This window comes from Leuciscus leuciscus, assembly GCF_965113295.1.
Source record: "Leuciscus leuciscus genome assembly, chromosome: 2".
Classification (NCBI taxonomy): Eukaryota; Metazoa; Chordata; class Actinopteri; order Cypriniformes; family Leuciscidae; genus Leuciscus; species Leuciscus leuciscus.
Window position 1 is genome coordinate 35651105 of NC_138726.1, and position 22099 is coordinate 35673203.

General features: G+C 38.4%; 2 protein-coding genes and 1 long non-coding RNA gene across 4 annotated transcripts in view; 2 read left to right on the forward strand and 1 right to left on the reverse strand.

The window, feature by feature from the left end:
- The window catches only part of heatr3 (HEAT repeat containing 3), a 28718-nt gene extending 8647 nt beyond the window's left edge, over positions 1–20071 (forward strand). Inside the window, exons 7-15 of the mRNA XM_082161146.1 lie at positions 7797–8107; positions 8783–8873; positions 9022–9176; positions 10233–10315; positions 10401–10537; positions 16514–16602; positions 16705–16848; positions 17306–17482; positions 19340–20071. Of these exons, the coding sequence (XP_082017272.1) occupies positions 7797–8107; positions 8783–8873; positions 9022–9176; positions 10233–10315; positions 10401–10537; positions 16514–16602; positions 16705–16848; positions 17306–17482; positions 19340–19453 (1301 nt within the window). The 3' untranslated portion in view covers positions 19454–20071. The remainder of the gene's footprint in view (positions 1–7796; positions 8108–8782; positions 8874–9021; positions 9177–10232; positions 10316–10400; positions 10538–16513; positions 16603–16704; positions 16849–17305; positions 17483–19339) is intronic.
- On the reverse strand, positions 12279–16507 carry LOC309492277. Its single transcript, XR_014203494.1, has 2 exons — positions 13946–16507; positions 12279–13636 (listed from the first exon to the last, which is right to left on the reverse strand). It is a non-coding gene; the product is annotated as an uncharacterized lncRNA (long non-coding RNA).
- Positions 20072–20561: 490 nt separating the features above from the next.
- tent4b (terminal nucleotidyltransferase 4B) overlaps positions 20562–22099 on the forward strand; it is a 49257-nt gene continuing 47719 nt past the window's right edge. For both annotated transcript variants that reach the window (XM_082161148.1, XM_082161149.1), the window contains exon 1: positions 20562–21380. In XM_082161148.1, the coding sequence (XP_082017274.1) occupies positions 20875–21380 (506 nt within the window). In that variant the 5' untranslated portion in view covers positions 20562–20874. The remainder of the gene's footprint in view (positions 21381–22099) is intronic.

The following is a 22099-nucleotide window of genomic DNA, read 5'->3' on the forward strand; positions in this document are numbered from 1 at the left end:
CCTTTTTATTTAAGGCCTTTTTATTCTACGGAGAATGCTTTTTTTTGTGGCAGGAAAAGCATTTCTGCTCTTGACCACTAAGTGGCGCAATAACCGTAGATGTTATAAATGTTAGATTATGTCCATTATTATGGAGTGGACTTATCACAGCTCGTTTTCGTGCCATGTGGAGATTACAAAAAATACTATCAATACGATTTTTAAAAATCACATTCACATAACCAAATGTAGTAATCCAAAGCCAATGTAAGCATTTGCTGTTTATGAATTCAAACAGAACAGGACATGTCAAAATTGTTTACTTTTTCATGGAGTGCACTTTATAATGCACTACCAACACACGCATTCCATAAAAAATAAATAAATCTTAAGCCTAAGTATTATGTTCTAATGATATAAAAAAAAACTATAGAAATGTGAACTATTAGGCTACACATTTGCATGGGAGTATTGAGAGTGATAGCGTTGTTTTCTAATAGGCGTTATGGATTAGTAGGCTTTGCAAGGGAGCATTAAGAGTGATAAGACAATAGCCTTGTGAGCAGGGCTACAACACATGCTGCAACTGCGCTTCAGGCTATTCGAGCTCAAGGTTTAACATGGCTTGTTCACAGGCTTTAGCCTCTAGTTTAATATTTGTCACAAATAAAAACATTTGAAATGTACATTTGATTTGATTTTTATTATAACAAAATACTATAGTATTAGGCTATGTTTATTTTTAATTGATACTTATGATAACATTGTAAATATTTGCTCTTAACCTATGTTGGCTGACAGCGTATGTTTTACCGTTCTTAGTGAGGCTTAGAAATAAGAAACAGCAGATTATTATGGTCCATCATTAGTTTTCATGAATCACTCATGAAATTGAGATGACTGACAGTGATAACCAAAGCAACGGTAGAAGAACAACAAATTTCAAAACAGATCCGTACATTAAACAATCCAGTGTTGGCTGAATATGTTTATTATAGCTTTAAAGAGACTAAACCTTTTTGTTGACTAAAATAAAAAAAAATAAAAAAATAACTAAATAGGTATTGCTTTTTAGTTAGTTTTTAGCACTTAACCTCATCATAAAAATAAACAAAATTCTATGCTTTTGCTTTCCTTCAATCCCTTCCTATTCTAGCTTATGCTACGCTGAGCAATGTCTGAAATGTATTTTGAGCACTTCCTTTGTATATTTGCCTCTTCACGATGAATCGCTTGCTGTATTACTCATTTGTAAGCCGCTTTGGATAAAAGCATTTGCGAAATGAACAAATGTAAATGCTTTAAACATAAAAACTAATAAAAATGAAAAAGGATACTTAAATTGAAATTCAGTAATAAAAAATAAAAAAACATATTGCACATTTCAAGGTTTACATACATTTTGGGACAGTATTTATTTATTACAGGTTTGCATAGAGTTTAGTGTTTGTTCCCTGTGCGATTTTATTTAAAATGAGGAATACAGAATCTTATTCTTATTCTTGAGACGTTTTACATTTGAATTGCCAAATAAATTGCAGCATTGCTGTGTACAATTAAAACAGTGTGAAATGAAAAGAAAGAGTACAATGCAACAACATATTAACCCTCTGAGGTCGAGAAACGCGCAGACGCGTTTTGCTGGATTTTTTTCACATAGCAGCAACATAAACTTAAATTACTCCGTCATTTATGGTTATACAGAAAAAAGAAATATAAAAAAAGAATCTGTGATATTTCTACTTTTGTATGTGTCCACTTACAATCAAATCCAAACATTGTGCTTTTGTAAAATAAAGAAAATTAACAGGGTGTGCGTTCTGCCTCTCCGTCGCGGTGAACTTTTTTTTCTTGAGCACGTCTATAAACTGAAACATAACTCAGCGAATCCTTCTCACACATTTATGAGCCATACACCTTTATACACATTTAAGTGTGTACTTTTAAATGATCGGATTCAAACTGAAAACAAATATTCTCTGTTTAAGTAATTTGTATAAAACCAACAGGATGTCCAGTATCTCAAACGCTTGCTAATTATTTTTTAATTCGACACGCCCACTCGCGCAAAAGAGATTCACATGCAAATCTCCACATGGGACGCGAACGCCCTCGTTACCTCAAACACAAAACACCAAAACACTTCACAAGTCTCTGCTTTTCGTCGAGTTTGGAAGACACGTCTGAGCTTACATTGGATTTACATCAGAAGAAGAAGAACGCGATTTGAAGACAAGAAAGATGTAAGGTAAGAAATTCGTACTTATTAGTTTATGGTATTGTTGCATAAACTTCACATTGCAGTTGAACTGTTGCTAGATATATGGTGAATATTATACTATTTAGAACCGTGTTTCCTGGTAAATACTGTTTGTGGATATCTGCTCAAACATAGATATGTATAACCATAATGTTTAATATTTTGGAGCGCGATGGCGTTTGAATGTATCATATTTTGGAGCGCGCTGTGGGTTTGAATGTATCATATTTTGGAGCGCGATTGCGTTTGAAAGGAAAAATGCACCAAACATTAGGCTTTATGTTTTTACTATTATCTCATTTCATATCATCATAACGAATGGAAACATTTGAAGTAACATATGATAATCAATATATTTTTCTCTAGCGTAGTTGTTCTTGAAATCTTTTGGAAGATTTAATTTATTGTTATTATTATTTTATGCAGCACTGCGTAGCCTATGCCTACAAGGCCTATATTCATGTTCATTATATATTGTTGGAAACGTGTGTGTGTGTGTGTATTCTGTGAATTTTAAAAAGAAATTTTAACCAGAAAAATCTAAAATCTATTCCCAAAATCGTGCAGCCCTATAGTTTCTCTTGATATCAGTATGTTCACAGTTTTTTCTTTTTTCTTTTCTTTCAGGGACCAGATGCAACTGAGTCCTGCTGACTTCAACATTCACATGAGTCTCTGTACATGAACATGGTAAAGTGAAAATCAAACACCTTGGAAATGAAAGGTATGTTTTTAGGAATGGCACAAAGGTCTCTGTCTTTGGATCATTGTTTTCAATGTGCTCTTTTGTCATTTGTATTTTTGGATTGTGTTGTAAATAAATCCAAACAATCTAAAAGCCATTCTTTTTTAAATCTCCTCATTCTTTGTGCAAGGTTGCTCTGAATGACAGGGCCTGATCGCTCCTAATAGGGCAGTTATGGGAGTGTCTTTGTCTTTCTCAGGTGTGAAAAGCTTACATATTCATGAGATGATCACGCCCCTTCGCATATGGCTTTGTCACACAAAACACGTCTTAGAAATTTTAAATCAATATATTGTCTTATCTGAATGAGCAGTCAGGGTGATTTTCACATAGTTTTGGAGCAAATATTCTAGGCTATGTCATACAATTTTCAAAAGTCTTGTGAAGAAATAATCAGTATGGGTTTCATGGCCTTATTTCAGTGAGAATTTTTTTTTGTATTTTCACAAACCACGCATAAATGTCATTATCTCAAAACTACAAACTTTTACATACATGCTGCTGATATATTATTGTAGCAGAGTTTGTGCTAAATACAGTGTAATTAGACTTTAGCCATGAAAATGTCACTAGTAACAGAAAAAAACACAAATGTCAGAGCATGTCAGAACACCTCCAGGGCCCAGAAAACAGCTCAGACCTCAGAGGGTTAAGAACAGAAGTTTTTCTTTGCTCTCTCTTGTGGACGCACTGGATCTCTTTCAGCAAGTTTTTTGTCTTCCTTGCTGACGCACGTCTCATCTCTCTCGTTTAGGTAGTGAAATTAAACTTTTAAGGGAAGAAACACTTCATATTATATTGTAGGCTATATAATAATACTGCATGTGCCACAGCGTGTTATCCAAACCAATTGCAAAAACCAACTGTAACAAATTATTTATACTTTGTTCCTTTAAAGGAACCGAATGCCTTGAGTTCACCTTACAATAATAACGAGGCTGTGTATCCCCTGCTCCACTCACATTAGTTTCTATAGAGTTGGCAGGGACACGTTGCTCAACAGTTCATGTTTAGATACTGCCAGATTGTTGACAATCCTAACACACTGCTCAAACATTCTAAACCCTACAAAACCAATTGCAACACTTGGATTGAAAATTTTTATGTACAACCTTGAATACGTCACAATATTCATAGCTTAATAGACATTTGCATACACCATCTGTTGAAATACATCAGTGAATTATTAAATGTAGTTTCAAAAGTTTTATTTTTAAATAATTTGGTCAAACTAATTTGGTCACAATATAGACTAAGTATATAAATCGGTGTGATAGAAACTCACTGTTCCCATTCAGATCCACCTAAAAATCCATCTTTTCTGTCATTTTATTTATTTTATGGTATAATGCACACCTCAATCTAATCTAAAATACTGGTTAGTAAAATGTAAGCACACTTCATGCAGTGCCGTCAATGTAATATTTCACTGTAACAGAAGTCAAATAGCTGAAACATTAAGAACTTGTATGATGAATAATTAGCCAAGAATAAATGTTATAATATTATATTATTGTTATTATTATTATTACCAGTGATTTATTAAAATTGTTTTATCTTCATTTACAAGTAAAAATGTCACAATTACTGCCTTACTGAGCAATGATGTGGGTGAAAAAAAAATCACAACATTTATTTCCATCAGGAGCTGCATTATTCAATGCAAGAGTCAGACTTTCAATGAATTCAAGGTCTGGACTCAGAGGTGCCAATTCATGTGTGAAAATGATTCTTCAAGCTCCCTCTCAACCATTCTTTCACAATTTGAGTCTAATGAATCTTGGCTTTGTCATCCTGGAATATGGCCATGATGTGCATTCCCATGATGGATGGCCATGATGTCTACATGCTTGTTTAAGAAATCAGTTAGGGTTAGAAGAACTGTTGCCAAACATATAACATGCTAGAAACATAATCACTGCAATAATGATCCAATAATTGACTCTTAAAAATGTGCCTATTTAAATACAAACAGCATAATATTATATTATTGCAATAGCTTACTCCAAGACATGATAAAAGGTTAACAAAAAATTTACTGTTGATTAAAATGCAAAATTTGGTATTACATTGGGTGTGTAAATGAATAGTCTTGGACTTGGTGCTGCTAACCAAATGCAATAGGACAAAGGTAACACCAGAATAAAAATATTGATGATTCTGAAGCAGAAAATACAGAATTATTTTAGACGAATTATGCTTGCTCTCTGTCACTGACTAGATATATTTAAAATAATGTAGGCCACTTTTTACTGGTAACATAAGACATTTGTCATTATCAGGACCCTCAAATATTCCCCCATTGCATTATTATACATTACATTCAAAGTTATATATAGTAGTTTAATGTAGTACTGACACACTTTTTTTTTTTTTCTCACACAGTATTTTTTTTGGGTGAAATATACACAATACATATTGTCACTATCCACGATACATTGTGTTGCATTTTTGTATTACAATATATTGTGACATGATATTTTGTTACACCCCTTATCTAGATTAATAAGTGCTGTAAAGAATCACATTCATTATTAGTTCATTATAGCAGGCTAATGCATTAACTAATGTTAACTAATTGATCCTTGTCTTCCAAAAAGTTGATAGTGCTAATAATTGGTGAGGAAATTTAAGACTGAAATACTGCTTTCTGAATGGGTAGTGGAGACTTAACCCTCTGAGGTCTGAGCTGTTTTCTGGGCTCTGGAGGTGTTCTGACATGCTCTGACATTTGTGTTTTTTTCTGTTACTAGTGACATTTTCATGGCTAAAGTCTAATTACACTGTATTCAGCACAAACCCTGCTACAATAATATATCAGCAGCATGTATGTAAAAGTTTGTAGTTTTGAGATGATGACATTTATGCGTGGTTTGTGAAAATACAAAAAAGAATTCTCACTGAAATAAGGCCATGAAACCCATACTGATTATTTCTTCACAAGACTTTTGAAAATTGTATGACATAGCCTAGAATATTTGCTCCAAAACTATGTGAAAATCACCCTGACTGCTCATTCAGATAAGACAATATATTGATTTAAAATTTCTAAGACGTGTTTTGTGTGACAAAGCCATATGCGAAGAGGAGTGATCTTCTCATGAATATGTAAGCTTTTCACACCTGAGAAAGACAAAGACACTCCCCTAACTGCCCTATTAGGAGCGATCAGGCCCTGTCATTCAGAGCAACCTTGCACAAAGAATGAGGAGATTTAAAAAAGGATGGCTTTTAGATTGTTTGGATTTATTTACAACACAACACAATCCAAAAATACAAATGACAGAAGAGCACATTGAAAACAATGATCCAAAGACAGAGACCTTTGTGCCATTCCTAAAAACATTGTACATACCTTTCATTTCCAAGGTGTTTGATTTTCACTTTACCATGTTCATGTACAGAGACTCATGTGAATGTTGAAGTCAGCAGGACCTGGCCCCTGAAAGAAAAGAAAAAAGAAAAAACTGTGAACATACTGATATCAAGAGAAACTATAGGGCTGCACGATTTTGGGAATAGATTTTAGATTTTTCTGGTTAAAATTTCTTTTTAAAATTCACAGAATACACACACACACACACGTTTCCAACAATATATAATGAACACCAGGTTTGTTGTGCCTTGTAGGCATAGGCTACGCAGTGCTGCATAAAATAATAATAACAATAAATTAAATCTTCCAAAAGATTTCAAGAACAACTACGCTAGAGAAAAATATATTGATTATCATATGTTACTTCAAATGTTTCCATTCGTTATGATGATATGAAATGAGATAATAGTAAAAACATAAAGCCTAATGTTTGGTGCATTTTTCCTTTCAAACGCAATCGCGCTCCAAAATGTGATACATTAAAACCCACAGCGCGCTCCAAAATATGATACATTCAAACGCCATCGCGCTCCAAAATATTAAACATTATGGTTATACATATCTATGTTTGAGCAGATATCCACAAACAGTATTTAACAGGAAACACGGGTCTAAATAGTATAATATTCACCATATATCTAGCAACAGTTCAACTGCAATGTGAAGTTTATGCAACAATACCATAAACTAATAAGTAAGAATTTCTTACCTTACATCTTTCTTGTCTTCAAATCGCGTTCTTCTTCTTCTGGGGGTAAATCCAATGTAAGCTCAGACGTGTCTTCCAAACTCGACGAAAAGCAGAGACTTGTGAAGTGTTTTGGTGTTTTGTGTTTGAGGTAACGAGGGCGTTCGCGTCCCATGTGGAGATTTGCATGTGAATCTCTTTTGCGCGAGTGGGCGTGTCGAATTAAAAAGTAATTAGCAAGCGTTTGAGATACTGGACATTCTGTTGGTTTTATACAAATTACTTAAACAGAGAATATTTGTTTTCAGTTTGAATCCGATCATTTAAAAGTACACACTTAAATGTGTATAAAGGTGTATGGCTCATAAATGTGTGAGAAGGATTCGCTGAGTTTTGTTTCAGTTTATAGACGTGCTCAAGAAAAAAAAGTTCACCGCGACGGAGAGGCAGAACGCACACCCTGTTAATTTTCTTTATTTTACAAAAGCACAATGTTTTGATTTGATTGTAAGTGGACACATACAAAAGTAGAAATATCACAGATTATTTTTTTAAATTTCTTTTTTCTGTATAACCATAAATGACGGAGTAATTTAAGTTTATGTTGCTGCTATGTGAAAAAAATCCAGCAAAACGCGTCGGCGCGTTTCTCGACCTCAGAGGGTTAATGTATAGTTGAAATAAAGCTAATTTTTATAAAGCTAGTTTTAAATGGTTAATAGTTGTTTGTCTTTCATCTGTTCTTCAGGCTCTCTATGGAATCTAAAAAGCAGTATGTCTTCTGCTCAGCAGTCTCAGACACTGACAGCGCTGGCCACCACTCTCTCACACTGTCTCATTTTGGACGCTGGAGTGCTCATCCCAGAGCTGTGGCATGCTGAATATGCCCGTCTGTCTAAAGAGACAACATCTGCCACAGAGTCAGATCATACAGACGAACGGCCTGCAGGGCACAAAGCCGAAGAGATGGAGGAGGATGTGAGAGATGAGAAGATGAATGGAAGAAAGCCCAAGGGTCAAATGTCAAAAACAAAAAGTGACATTTCAGATCTGTTGCCTGTAAGTTTGAAGCTGCTCTGTCTTGTTGTTTAAAAAAAATTAACTACAAAAATGAGCCTTTTATTATGATAGGTTAGAGTGCACATGGAGGTCACAGGCACACTCTTAAAGAATATCTTCACTATATTACTCAACATGAGGACTGTGTCTTATTGACTGGCTGAATGTGTCACATGACTCAAATAAGGCCATTGTGATGGCGGGAATACCTTCTGCACTCTGTCTTTCCCCTTCAAGCCATGTCAACGCAAGTGATGGCATATCTGTCCCTCAGAGCAAGATGGTTCTCGCTCTCTAAACACAGAGTGACTGTCCTCATTTACATATGAGTGTGAAGGGCTACAGTAACCTCTATGAACTCCTTTTGGCAATGTAACCTGCCCATAGGGTGTCCTGAACATTGTCCTCTGAATGTTCATGGTGAGATTTGATCCAGATCCTCATTTGTGGCCTAGTTTTCGTCTGGAACCAAAGCAAAGCATGTTTACTGTATCTGTCCTTTCCATGTTGCCATGAATGGCCTTAATTCTTTCATTTTCTATTTCAGCTTCATCAAGTAAATTATTAGTAATCAGTTAAACTATTTTAAATCAGTTTAAACATCACTATATGTGTACAGATGACCCCAACAATTACTTTTGTGGTTTTGTTGTGTGTGTATGTTGTGGTTTTAAGAGAGACAGACTGGAGTTGCGAGAGGCCAAAGCACTGATGTCAGCACAGCAGACGTCCCTGGAAATCATCGTCAACATGTGTTGCTCCGATGGTGAGTTTATGTTGTTTGTAGGCGAGCAGGTGCTTGGGGGAAGACATGAATATTCTGGATTAGAGGAACGATTTCTGTGTTTGTATCATAGAAGACGAGGCAGAGGATAATGTGATGGGATATTGACTCTCTGTGTGTGTGTTTGTAGAGCCCTCAGATGATGAGTGGGAGGAGATGTCCAGCAGTGATGAGAGTGAGGTGTGTGCTGATGGGATGCCAGACACTAATTCCAGTATGTTCTCTCCTCTCTGTCTGTCTGCTGAACTTCACACAATCCTGCTCAACCACAGCATACCTCAACAGGTAACATATATTATTACATAGTCTCCAAAACACACAATGACATGATCTTTTTGTGTAACTCTGGTGTTACAGACTGCTTTGGGATATTTGTAAAACAAGCTAAATTGGGAGCACTATGGGCATATTTTGGCTTAATAGTGAAATGAGGATATCTTTTAGACCTTCTGAAAGATTTTCATGAGAAATATTTTTTTGAGAGAGAGAGAGAAAACCGTACTTTTAATGAGCAAGGACAGATTAAATGTATCAAAATTGACAGGAAAGACATTTATAATTACAGCTGTCCACGGACAAGAATCCATGAAACACGTTATTAGTCCATTTTCTAAGGCTGCACAATGTATTAAAACCATTTAAAAAACATACTATAGCATTGTGCTATTGTTAATTCTCAAAGGCAGCGATTAAATTAAGTTAATACAGTATATGCCCAGCAGGTTTAATATATATATGCGCTTTATTTACATACATGTAGGTTACGAGCGTCTGAGAGCGGCTCCATTTACAGTAAATGCTGCTCCACATGAATTGTTAACATTTACCTGCGTGGAGCACGTCTCAAAATCCATCTCTGCATATGCTGTGAGTTTGGGTTGCTTATAACATTCATCTGGGAACTCAATGTGCGCCATTTCATCAGATTTGTAACGTAAATCATTTATAAACCTACGCCAAGTCCCCAACACAGGAGAATACATCAGCATGTTACTAAATATGCGAAATAGTCATTGATATTTCAAAATAAAAGTTTTAACCCTCGTTCTGAGTTTGCATGTTTTGATGTCCACATGTTCTTGTTCAAGAAATTACAGTGACTGTAGCAATTCTTACCATACTTGGTGTTCACATGTTACTTAATGTTAAAAGTGGACTTGTGAGGGGAAATTCGTAAAACATTTAAGAAATACTCAAAGAACAGTCAAAGGCAATGTTTGTATTTGTATAGTATTTGTATAATATACTAAATACATACTCGTAGGTATTAATTGTATAACACACTGTTCCTGTGTCATAGCTGTGTGTACTGTATTCACTTCACTGTCTGATTGTTTTCAGGTCTTAAAGAAGGCAGAGTTCCCCAGTGCTGCGGTCCTTGAGCTTTGTAGCAAACATCCTTCCTGGAGATGCCTCTTGAAAAAGTAAAAAACAAATGCTTGATGGTTTTAGTATAATGCAAAGCTATGAGAACCCTAATCTTATTCTCTCGAACTTTGTTTCTTCTAGGATGCACCGGGTGCAGTGTCGTGCACTGACGTGTCTCCATAATATCCTTTCCTCTATGGATACAGAGTCTCTTGGTGGTGCTTCAGGGCTACAGGCAGTGGCTCTGCACCTCTCCACATTGGTCTTCAGCTCAGCAGGTGATTTATTTGCTGGGAGATTAATCAAATTTTATTTTCAATTACAATTTTGGATAATCTAAAATAAGTAATAACCCTTACTTGTGCCACATTCCTTTTTGCAGTGATTGCAATTTGTCTTATTATAAATCCAGCGCACTTTTTTCCTTTACAGCACTGTAACTGAACGGAACTGTAACGTTTGTCACATGTTACATCAATATATTAAATTAATAAGTAAAAATAAGTTAGAATAAATATTTTGTAGTGCACTGTGAAAGAGCAACATAGTTGATCTTATTTATTACCATTTTTATTTTTATATTTATATAAAGGGTTTGTTCACCCAAGAATGTCGGTAACCAAACAGTTGTTTATTTTTTCCATACTTTGGAAGTTAATGGGGTCCATCAACTGTTTGGTTACACATATTCTTCAAAATATTTACTTTTGTGTTCAGAAGAAGAAAGAAATTCATACAGGTTTGGAACAACTTGAGAGTGAGTAAATGATGATAGTATTTTCATTTTTGGGCGAACTATCCCTTTAATGTGTATATATTAATTAGTACTGTCAAATATCTAACATAAGTTTTTGTTTACATAATATATATATATGTGTGTGTGTATATATATTGCTTTACGGTATGTCCAAAAATTTATATCACGGTATTTTTCAAAATTATAACGTTTTCACGGTATATGACAGTATTTTTTTATTTTTTTTAAGCATGACTGGGTGTTAACCACATTTTCTACTGATTGAGAGAGGAAATACTGCTTTAGATTTATTTAGAATGCCCTATTTTGCGGTCATGCGTGAATATTGTAGAAAAATTCCACACTAGTATTAATACAGGTTTGCAAGGCCCCACAAAAATGATACTGTTTACAAAGAGGTGCCAGCAGGAGGTGCTTTAGGAGCAATTTACTATAGGAGCGCTAGAAATAGCGGTTTCCCTGGTAACGGCTGTACGCAAAGCAGCGCTCATAAACGCTGCTTTATCAGGAAAGATAAAGAAAGATAAAATAAAACAAAACATCGAAACTCTACTAAAGACAGTCAGTTCCCTACAAAGATACTTTAAAGGGATAGTTCACTTTGAAATTAAATTTTGGTATGTTTTAGCTTACCTCAAGGGCATCCAAGATGTAGGTGTCTTTTTTTCCGCAGTAGTTTCAATTTTGATATTTTTAGGTCAAACCGTTCTTGTCTGTCAGTCATATAATGCAGGTCGATGGTCACTTGTCTCAAACAGCATGCACAGAGTCCAAATTAAAACGATTCCCCGTCGTCCAAATTAAACAATTCCCCATCGTAAGTACACATTGATGGCCTAAGACACGAAACGAGCTCCGCTGCGTGACAGCTCCGTGTTCCGTCGTCCGTCAATACCCACCAGGTCCGGATTTGTTGCGCAACGGCTGCGGTCATGACTGACAGCTGACGTCACGAGGCCCCATGTAATCTCGCGAATTCTGGTCTGATCGCGCGATATGTAGTTTCTATAAACAGAACTACCAAACCAATCACTTCTGCAATAGTTTTACACACTGCATCCTTTTTAATGTTGTCCTTATAAAAAGGATGTGACGGGTCATAGATGATGGGTTGATTCTGTACCTCAATAATCAGCATTTCTTCATCCATCGTGTCAACGGGGTTAAAACTTCAACAAGCCTGTCTCCGCCCATTATGACGTTTTCAAGGTGTAGTGTAGGGAAATATGAGCACGGTGTATTTTATTTTGAAAATTAAACGGATCTTTTATTTTGTTTCTGGCTGTTCTGTTTTGTCACTCGACTTCCTGTCCTGCGTACTCTGCCCTGTAGTGCTGCGGAGCGCTCCGGCATCCGGCAAAAATAGAAGCTCTGCGTATCTGCTACGGAGGGCTGCGGATTGCCGGAGTCGGAACGCAGCTGTACCCCATTCAGTGGAAATACACTCATTGACTTTAATGGAAACCTATTGACTCCGCCGCCGTGCCGGAGCCGTAACGCAGCCGGTGGAAATTGGGGGTAACACACTGAAGTCTCACAGCAGACACGTCCCTTCAAACAGAGCGTTCAAATCAGAGGCTAAAATCAGGCATGGAAAAGCTGTGCATCACCACAGTGCAACAGTGAAAAGGGACCCTCTCAAACAGTGTCGCGCCGCATTCCGAGTGTTGTTTAAGCGACATACACCAGTATTGCAGTATATATAAAAATTCATATCATAACAAAAATAAACACCAGTATTCGGTATGAACTGGTATACCACCCAGCACTGTGTGTGTGTGTTACGGCATTGGTCCTGGTTTTTGTTCGCACAGGGCGCGTTCTGGGACTGATCCCGGCAATATACAGTGAGGAAAATAAGTATTTGAACACCCTGCTATTTTGCAAGTTCTCCCACTTGGAAATCATGGAGGGGTCTGAAATTGTCATCGTAGGTGCATGTCCACTGTGAGAGACATAATCTAAAAAAAAAAAATTCCAGAAATCACAATATATGATTTTTTTAACTATTTATTTGTATGATACAGCTGCAAATAAGTATTTATTTACTCGCAGCGATGTTATTACTTCAGTGGCGAATTCAAAAAGCATTTGAAATTCATAAGCGAGTCCCGCTTCACAGGTCAAAACTGATAAACGGTCCACACAAACACAATAAGATTAGCTCAGTTTCGTTCCTTACATTGCATTTGCCAGTTGATGTTGTGGTCGCGCCAGCCTCTATGAGCGCGCTTGCCACCCGCGACGCGCCTTCATTTGAAATAACGAAATTTTGGTCGGCAGAAAAAATGGTCCAACGAACCGTTCGGTACGTAATGCGTACCGAATACCGAACCGAAAGCCTCGTACCGAACGGTTCGATACGAATACGCGTATCGTTACACCCCTAATATATATATATATATGCTTCTGCACCTATGTATGTCTGGAAACATACTTGGCCACTCCTTCAGCTTCCTCAGCAAGGCAGTTGTCATCTTGGCGGTGTGTTTGGGGTCATTATCATGCCATTCGGCCCAGTTTCTGAAGGGAGGGCATCATGTTCTGCTTCAGAATGTCACAGTACATGTTGGAATCCATGTTTTCCTCAATTAAGCTCAGCTCCCCACTACCAGCAGCACTCATGCAGCCCCAGACCATGATGCTACCACCACCATGCTCGACTGTAGGCAAGACACAATTTTCTTGGTACTCCTTACCAGGGCGTCGCAACACATGCTGGACACCATCTTAGCCAAACTAGTTTATCTTAGTCTCATCAGACCACAAGACATGGTTCCAGTAAATCATGCTCTTGGACAGGTTGCTTTCAGCAAACTGTTTGCAGGCTTTCTTGTGAGCTTCAGAAGAGGCTTCCTTCTGGGACGACGGCCATGCAAACCGACTTGTTGCAGTGTGTGGTGTATGGTCTGAGCATTGACAAGCTGACCTTCCGCTTCTGCAACCTCTAAAGCAATGCTGGCACGATCATGCGTCTGTTTTTTGAAGCCAGCTTCTGCACCTGACGCACAGCACGAGGTCTCAACTTCTTTGATTGACCCTTGTGAGGCCTGTTCCAAGAGGAACCCGTCTTGGAAAACCTCTGTTACCCCTTTTCCACCAAGGCAGTGCTGGTGCCGGTTCGGAACCAGTTCTTTGTGTTTCGACAGCCAGAGAACCGGTTCTCGGCCAGGAAAATTGGTTCCAAAGCGGCACCAACTCTTTGCTGGACTAGAACCGTTCTTTTACCACGTCATGCTTACGTCGGGGGCTGGGGGCGAACTTCTTCTCGAACGTAACCTCCGTCTATAGTAATCCACACGACCAGCACAAATGTGTTCTAAACGTCTTCTTCTGACCCCAATATAGGATCGCAATGCCAGGAGAAACTTTTGCAGAAAGACGATGTAGTCCAACATTGTAATTGTTATTGAAGTTGGTGCAAGCATTTCTGGGAAAGCTAAGACGTATAGCAACGTACACAGTGACGTAACGACGTCGTTCGCTGGGCTCTCTAGTCAGTGGAAAAACAAACGTGAGAAGGTTCGCAAGTTGAACCAACTTTGAACCAGCACCAGTTCCGAACCAGTTCTTTTTTGGTGGAAAAGGGGTATGTATGACCCTGGCCTGTACTGTAACTCAGCTTCAGGGTCATCTTTGTGGAGAGCAACCATTCTAATTCTCAAATCCTTTGAGAGTTCTTTGCCATGAGGTGCCATGTTGAACATCCAGTGGTCAGTATGAGAGAATTGTACTCAAAGCACACATTTTAACTGCTCTAATACAAGATACAACAATTTGTATGGTCCTGTCAAGCAGAAAAAAACATAAACATGATGAATAGGACATGTGGCTTTGCATGGTTAAACGACGTACAGCTATTGTCACTTAAGGCCTATTTATACTTCTGCGTCGAACTCACGCCGTAGCTACGTCGTAGGCTGTGTGTAGCGCGCGTACCCTTCGGCGTACCCTGACGTGCACCTCTCCAAAAATGTAACAACGCATCAACTCTACGCGGACGCAAGCGCTGGGATTGGTCTGCTAGGACCGCTCCCTCGGGTTTCACATGCTCCCTCTGCTTGCGCGTCAACGCGGACAACAACGCAGAAGTATAAATGAAAACCAACGCATTGCCTACAGCGTAGAGGCTCCGGCGTAGGTCCGACGCAGAAGTATAATGAGGCCTTTAGGGTGTACTCACTTTTGTTGCCAGCTATTTTGACAATAATGGCTGTATGTTGAGTTATTTTCAGAGGACAGTAAGTAAATATATACTGCTATACAAAGCAGCACATTGACTACAATAAAATATATCCAAGTTTCATTTCTATAGTATTGTCCCTTGAGAATATATACTAAAATGTGAGGGGTGTACTCACTTTTGTGAGATACACATTATATTATGCAAACAAAAACATTTGTTAGATGCGAGTAATCAATTTGACAACACTAATATAAATATTGTTCTTTTTTATTTTTCATCTATTTTTGTATTTGTTTTTAAGTTCAGTTCAAGGAAATCCACTATTAGAAAAAAAAAGTTCAATAAATACATGATGATATCAAAGTCATTAAAGGTGACATATAATGCTCCTTTTCACAAGATGTAATATAAATCTATGGTGTCCCCAGAATGTGTCTGTGAAATTTCAGCTCAAAGTACCCCCAGATCATTTATTATAGCTCGTCAAATTTGCCCTTTTTTTGTGTGTAAGAAAAAAAGTGCCTTTTTGTGTGTGTCCCTTTAAATGCAAATGAGCTGCTGCTCCCGCCTCCGTTCAGAAAAGGGCCGATCCTTTACACGAGCTTTGGATACTCCGGCAGTAACAAAACACGTGAATTTCAGTCAAATTTCAGAAATAACCAGTAGCGGAGTGCAGTCGTATATAGAGACTTACGAAGAGGTTGCAACTTTTAGATGCACCTGGACGTTTCTGAATGGTTAGTGGATACATTTATGTAGTTGTTGTTGTGGAGTTATATTGATTCGTCTAATCGACTTGTATGTACTGTCATGTTTCACTTTACACAAGTTGACACCGTTCCCTGAGGTCTTTATTACACAACTGTGAAATTTGGGGGTCAAATAGTGTTCTGTGCTTGTCTGTGCAGCCAACAACAGAACAGTTTGCATGCTTTGCTTGAACTTTTGCCATTTCGTTAGAACTGGTTACACTGTTGTCGCTTGCGAAAACCAAATGGCGGCGATGTGGGTGGAAACGTGCAGATTAAGGGCCTGTAATATTATAGTAAGATCCCCTTCCTACGTCAGAAGGTGAGCAAAATCTGATCGCGTATTTTTCCATTACCAAAACAAAGTTACTGGGTGATCACTTTTCACATTTTCTGTGTTGGTAGATGCACCGGGGACCCGATTATAGCACTTAAACTTAAAGTCAGATTTTCATGATATGTCCCCTTTAAGTAATGGTATTAAATAATTGTGAATTCAGTTTTGACCAAAATTATTGTGATTGTTGAATCATGATTTCTTCAATTCTGAATTCATTTCTAGAGGTGTTAAAGGATGAGGAGTTCCTGGAGGCTGTGACCAGTGCTCTTCGCTCTCTTCTACAGATCATGGCTACCAAAAACATCCCTCAGGTCAAAACCACATTCATAATTTTTATGCTTTAGTGGAACATAATTTCAAGCTTTACCCTGTATTTGTGTGTAACTCTGTGTTTTATGTGCTGTATCCTGCAGTGTATGACTCCACACCAGCTAATGAGTTTTTGTGAGGCTGCCACCAGCTGTGAGCTGGTCAGTGTGAGAGTTAACGCTCTGGCCATTCTCGGTATCACAGGAAGTTCTCTTGCCAAAGAGAAAAACACAGAAGACACTCTACAGGTAATACTGATTGTGGTAGAATTATTAGAATAACATTAGTCTCGTTTATATTGCCTTTATTATGCCCACAATGAATATAACATTCAGAAATTATTACCTTATTTTAGGTTAGAAATAATGATCAAATGTTCATTTTTTTAATAATATTTTAATTAAAATATATTTTATGTTTTTAATTCTGTTTTATTTATTATTAGAAATAAATGAATCATAGAGTAAATAACATGGAATGCAGTCTCATTTTACTAAATTACAGATGGCTACATTTACCACATTCTACAGTATCTTAGGACATTAAATATATTTTGATTTAACAAATGAATTGTATGATAAAATATGCCTGTTTGCCTGCCTTTTAATAAGTTAATCACTGAGCTAAGTTTTTGCAGTTTATTCTGCATTAGCTTTGGTCAGTTGTACAGCTAGCCTTATCTCTTTTTTTTTTATTTTTTTTTAGCTGATTGGAAATGCATTACTGAATGTTGCAACGAAGGACACAAACCTGGTGGTATGCGGGGAAGCGCTGGATGCCCTCTTCGATGTGTTTGCTGATGGCGATGAAGCAGAGACTGCTGGAAAAAATATTAACCTGCTTTCATCGCTCAAATCTCTTCAGCCAGGGTTTAAGGCCAAGGTTTGTTTAAAGCCAACAAGAAATATTATCACAAAAGCCGCGTTTCCACCGAAATTACCCGGAACAATTTGTACCAGGAACTTTTTTCCCAGGAACTTTTTTTGCCCCAGACCGGTTGCTTTCTGCGTTTACACCGCGGTCTAAAGTACCGGGAAGGTAAACTGCGCGCAACTGCTCCTCCCAGTCTGCGACGGACATAATCAGTTGTATAAGTAATATACCACATGTATAAGTATGGAGGAGTTTCAAGCTGTGCTGCAGTTATGTATTGGTTTACTAACGAGGTAATTAACAAAACAAAATAGACGAGCACTGATACTAAAGCGTGTTCAGAAAGCTCGTATGCGTATAAAATTAGACAACGTATGTTATCAGTTATTGTGAGATGCCTGGGACGAACGCGCAAAAAAAATTTCCTCTTTCGCAAATACACTTAAAAAAAGCCTGAACCCCGTCTATCAATCATAAATAGTGACAGTCTTGTAAATAGTTGTTTGTTACTAACCTAACCTTGCAATAGATGACAATGTGTAAACATAATGACTTAATAATAAAAGCTGTGGCAGAAAAGAGACGAGCACTGATAAAGCGTGTTCAGTAAGCTCGTAATGCTAACGTTAGATATAACATTCGTATTTTATCAGCTATTGCGGACATTGACCGTGAGATGGCTGAGACGAACGCGCAGAAAGTTTCCTCTTCCACAAATACCCTTAAAGGGTAACTAAACCCCTTGTCAGAGCCTGACTCCACCCACTGGCAATATTTGAAAAATGCTGGAAAAGTAGGCAGAGCCCAATGAAGAGGGGGCGTGCATCTGTGACATATCTCTCTGCAGGCAAGGGCGTGGTTAGTTGGTACCCTCTGACGTCAGAGGGTACCACAACTTCCAATAGGAAAATTCAACTGCAGTAGCCACTGTTCAACCTGAAGAGGGCAGCACTCAGACGTTTTTACACCATATTTTGTAAAATTAAAACACTTTAAACACAAATGTCAAAAAAACTACTTGAATCAATGAACAGCACTAATAAAGCCCCATTCTTACAGATCATTAACTAAAAAAAGTTGGTTTAGGGTTTAGTTACCCTTTAATAAAGCCTGAAACTCGTCGCCAGTCCACCAGTTTTTTTTTATTAAATTCCATATTTGCAGACAGACAACTCTTACTGCATGAAGCCACGACACGAACCGCAATAGATTTTTTTAAAAAGGTTAAAAATAAATAAATGCTGCGTGGAATCATCCAACCAAAATGCGGCGTGAACACAACCAATTAGCTTGTGCAGCGCACAAGTCCCACCCCTTAAAGTTCCTGAACTTTGAAAAAGTACTACCTCATGAGCAGGGACTATCGGAGGGGGAAATATTTACCCGGAACTTCATTTAGACCCTGGTTCCTGCGGTGTAAACACATCGAGTACCAGCCCAAAGTTCCTAGTTCCTGGGGAAAGTTCCTGCGGTGGAAACGCGGCTAAAGATACAAATGCATTCATGTTCGCACACTTGAGCTGGGATATTAAATCAGACAAATCTCACACCTCTAAATACAGGCTTGAGCTTAAGGTTCAAGAGCAACATTTTTGTCTGTTCTCTGAGATTGAGATCTGTTGCATAAGCACTGTCATAAGACTGTCCACAGATCCTTTCAGTTGAATTTCAGTGCTCCGTTCTGTCTTGGTTGGCTGATCTTAAAAGTTCCACTTTAAAACTGTAAAGTACTTTTTTTCAGCTGCTTATATCAATTCACAGTCTGACCATTCGCAACATAGCCATTGCTGGATCTCTGTATTCAAGTATGTTCTTAGGCCTTTAGATGGCAGGCTTTTCAAAGTTTGGCCTTTTGTTCCCTCACAGCTGCGAAAAGAAGGCAGAGGAAAATACAGCCCTGATCAGCTTTGTGTTCTGGACAACATAAGGATCAACCTTAAGAGATTCATCGGCTACTTGGAGAACATGCAGAGAAAATGAGTTTTCAGAGATCAGGAGTACAAATTCTTTGTAAACGGCTCGCCTAATTTTATTTAGCATTTTCTATCTGTACTCAATGGTTTTCTTTTTATGTGAGAGTATTTATGTGAGGAAATTAAGATGCAAAATTATGTTTGTAAAACCAAACATATAAGTGCTTTAATTAAAGAATCACATATCATAATGGTCTCTTGTTGTGTTGACAATTAAGAAGAATTATGAATCAGTGATGTCTGTGTGTTTTTGACTTATAATGTACACTCCCTTGACTATCAAATCTCAGTATTCATACTAAACTGCGTGAAGCAATGTCACCCTGTCTTAAATCAGATGCCCCTTTAACCCCTTGTTTATTTTATGGCTTCTGGTAAGACCTGTCCACAGCGAGAACATCTGTAAATGATAATGGATCAGTGCCCTGGGGTTACTTTATAAACACTGTTATGTTGTTCAGCTTCCCCTCTCACCCAGTCTGTCATCATGTGAGAACAACAAAACCCTTGTATGTATTGTTTTATGGCCCACAGCAACAGTAGATTATCAGATGTTTATGAGTTGTATTAGATCCCTCATAAACCTGTCTACATGAAAATAAACATTGTCTTAGATGTTTGGTTATTTTGATAACTTCATATTATTAGCATGCTTAGTTAATTAGTTTTGCATACATTTAAAATGTAGCAGTTCTGTTGGATGTAAAAAACAGCATATAAGTTAAATATATTTCTCAAGAATTGGGACAGAAAGTATGGCAATTGTATTTTTTGTGGTAAAAAATAAACACTGGTCGGACCTGTTCCACAACAATAATACTGTTGTTTATATTCTATTTGCGGACTCTGTTTTTAGTAATCCAACTTCTGTCAATGCATTACAAAATAATCCAATTATAAGATATCAGTGAGACCCCATGCACTAGATATAGGGCTCATTGGATTAGCGCCACCCTTTACGAGGTACGTTTGAAACATGACAAGTGAGAGGTTTGTGTTACTACCATAGGGTGTCAAACCTACTGCTGTTACGTAACAAAAACTAACGTGCGCTCTTGCGTAACACTCGGAGTCAGCGCGTCCCCGCTGCGCGCTCGCTCACGCCTGGTTGAGCATGCGCAGTCGCGACTTGGTCTGTCCGCCATTGAGAGACACGATCTTAGATAGAAACGGGTCAGAGGCAGTGACACAGACGACACTCACGTTTTTCCATTCCTCGTGCTCTGAAGTTGGACGGTTGCCTTTTTTAAGCAGAACGTATTTTACAGTTCGTTTACACTGGTGTTTTCCTTTCCCGAGAGACGTTGATGGACCCGTACATGATATTTTAGTTCCTGTCCAGGGCGAGTGTGTTCCCGTTAGTGGGTAAAGCGAACCGAGCCTGGCTCTGCTCTGGGGGCAAGTGTGCTTGCAGCAGCTCAGCGTTTGATGGATCCTAGAATCGCCTGGTTTCAGCCAGAACAGCGCGGACCCGCCAACAACCTGTGGATGCACATCTGGGAAACGACACAGACGCTGGGAAACCTTTACTTTAACAACAACTGCAACACAGCCAGCGCCAAACTGACGAGCAGCAGCGGCGGGGACGGGGCGTCGAGCAACGCGGTGGACAGCAGCGGAAAGACCAAGGATCATCAGGGGATGTCTGGATCCAAACCCGACAGTGAGGTGTCCCAACAACGAGACTTTATCCCGCTGGAAACCAATAACAATAATAACAGCAGCAGTAGGGCGGGCAGGGGTGTCGGCGGAGGGGGCCAAGTGGGTGGCAGTGGGGTCGCAGGAGTGGGAACGGAGTTGCCAAGCAAAAGGAAGAGAGACAACAAGGCGAGCACATTTGGCTTTAACAAGAGTCTGCTGCTGACGGATGGGGCGCAGGACATCTACACGGGCACACCGTGGAAGAGCAGAAACTACTCGGACGGCATCGTGGGGTGAGTGCAGACATGAACTTTATATGTGTGGGTGTAGTAGGATAAACCTCCTCGGTGCAGGGCCCGTTTGTTTGCTCGGATTCAGGAGCTGGCCTACACGTTTGACACTAAACTGAGGGGTGTTCAGTACACCTTAAACATGTCATGACCTGATTTAAAAGGCTATAGCAGCTCGATGTTGGACCTGCGACCGTTCATTTACAAAAATAACTATCAGGTTCTCGCAGGTTTACCAGTGGTTTGACATCCGAGCCGTTTCTTCTCCATATTTGGCATGTCTAGAGTATCCTTGCAACCCTTCCATTTAAATGACCTGCACTGGCTTGTCAGCTGCTCCCTTGACGGTCCTCTACTCTAGTGCCCGAATACTTGTAAAATTACGAGTAGCACAAACTCTCTCAAAGTCAACTTAGTCTTAAAGAGAGAGTTCACCCAAAAACGAAACTTATGTCATTATTTAATCACTTTTTTTGTTGTTGGTCTTTTTAAACATCTGTATGTTATTTCTTCTGTGGAACAAACACTGAGACAGTTCTCAAAATATCTTCTCTTATGTTCCGCAGAAAAGTGACATAGGATGATTAAATGATCATTTTTGGATAAACTATCCCCTTATATGCTGCTTGACGGTTTGTCACAATATAGCCTACATAAATTCGTGGTTACTATGTTGTTGCTCAAATAAAACTCTGGTTACTTTGTGTCAGTTTTACATCGTA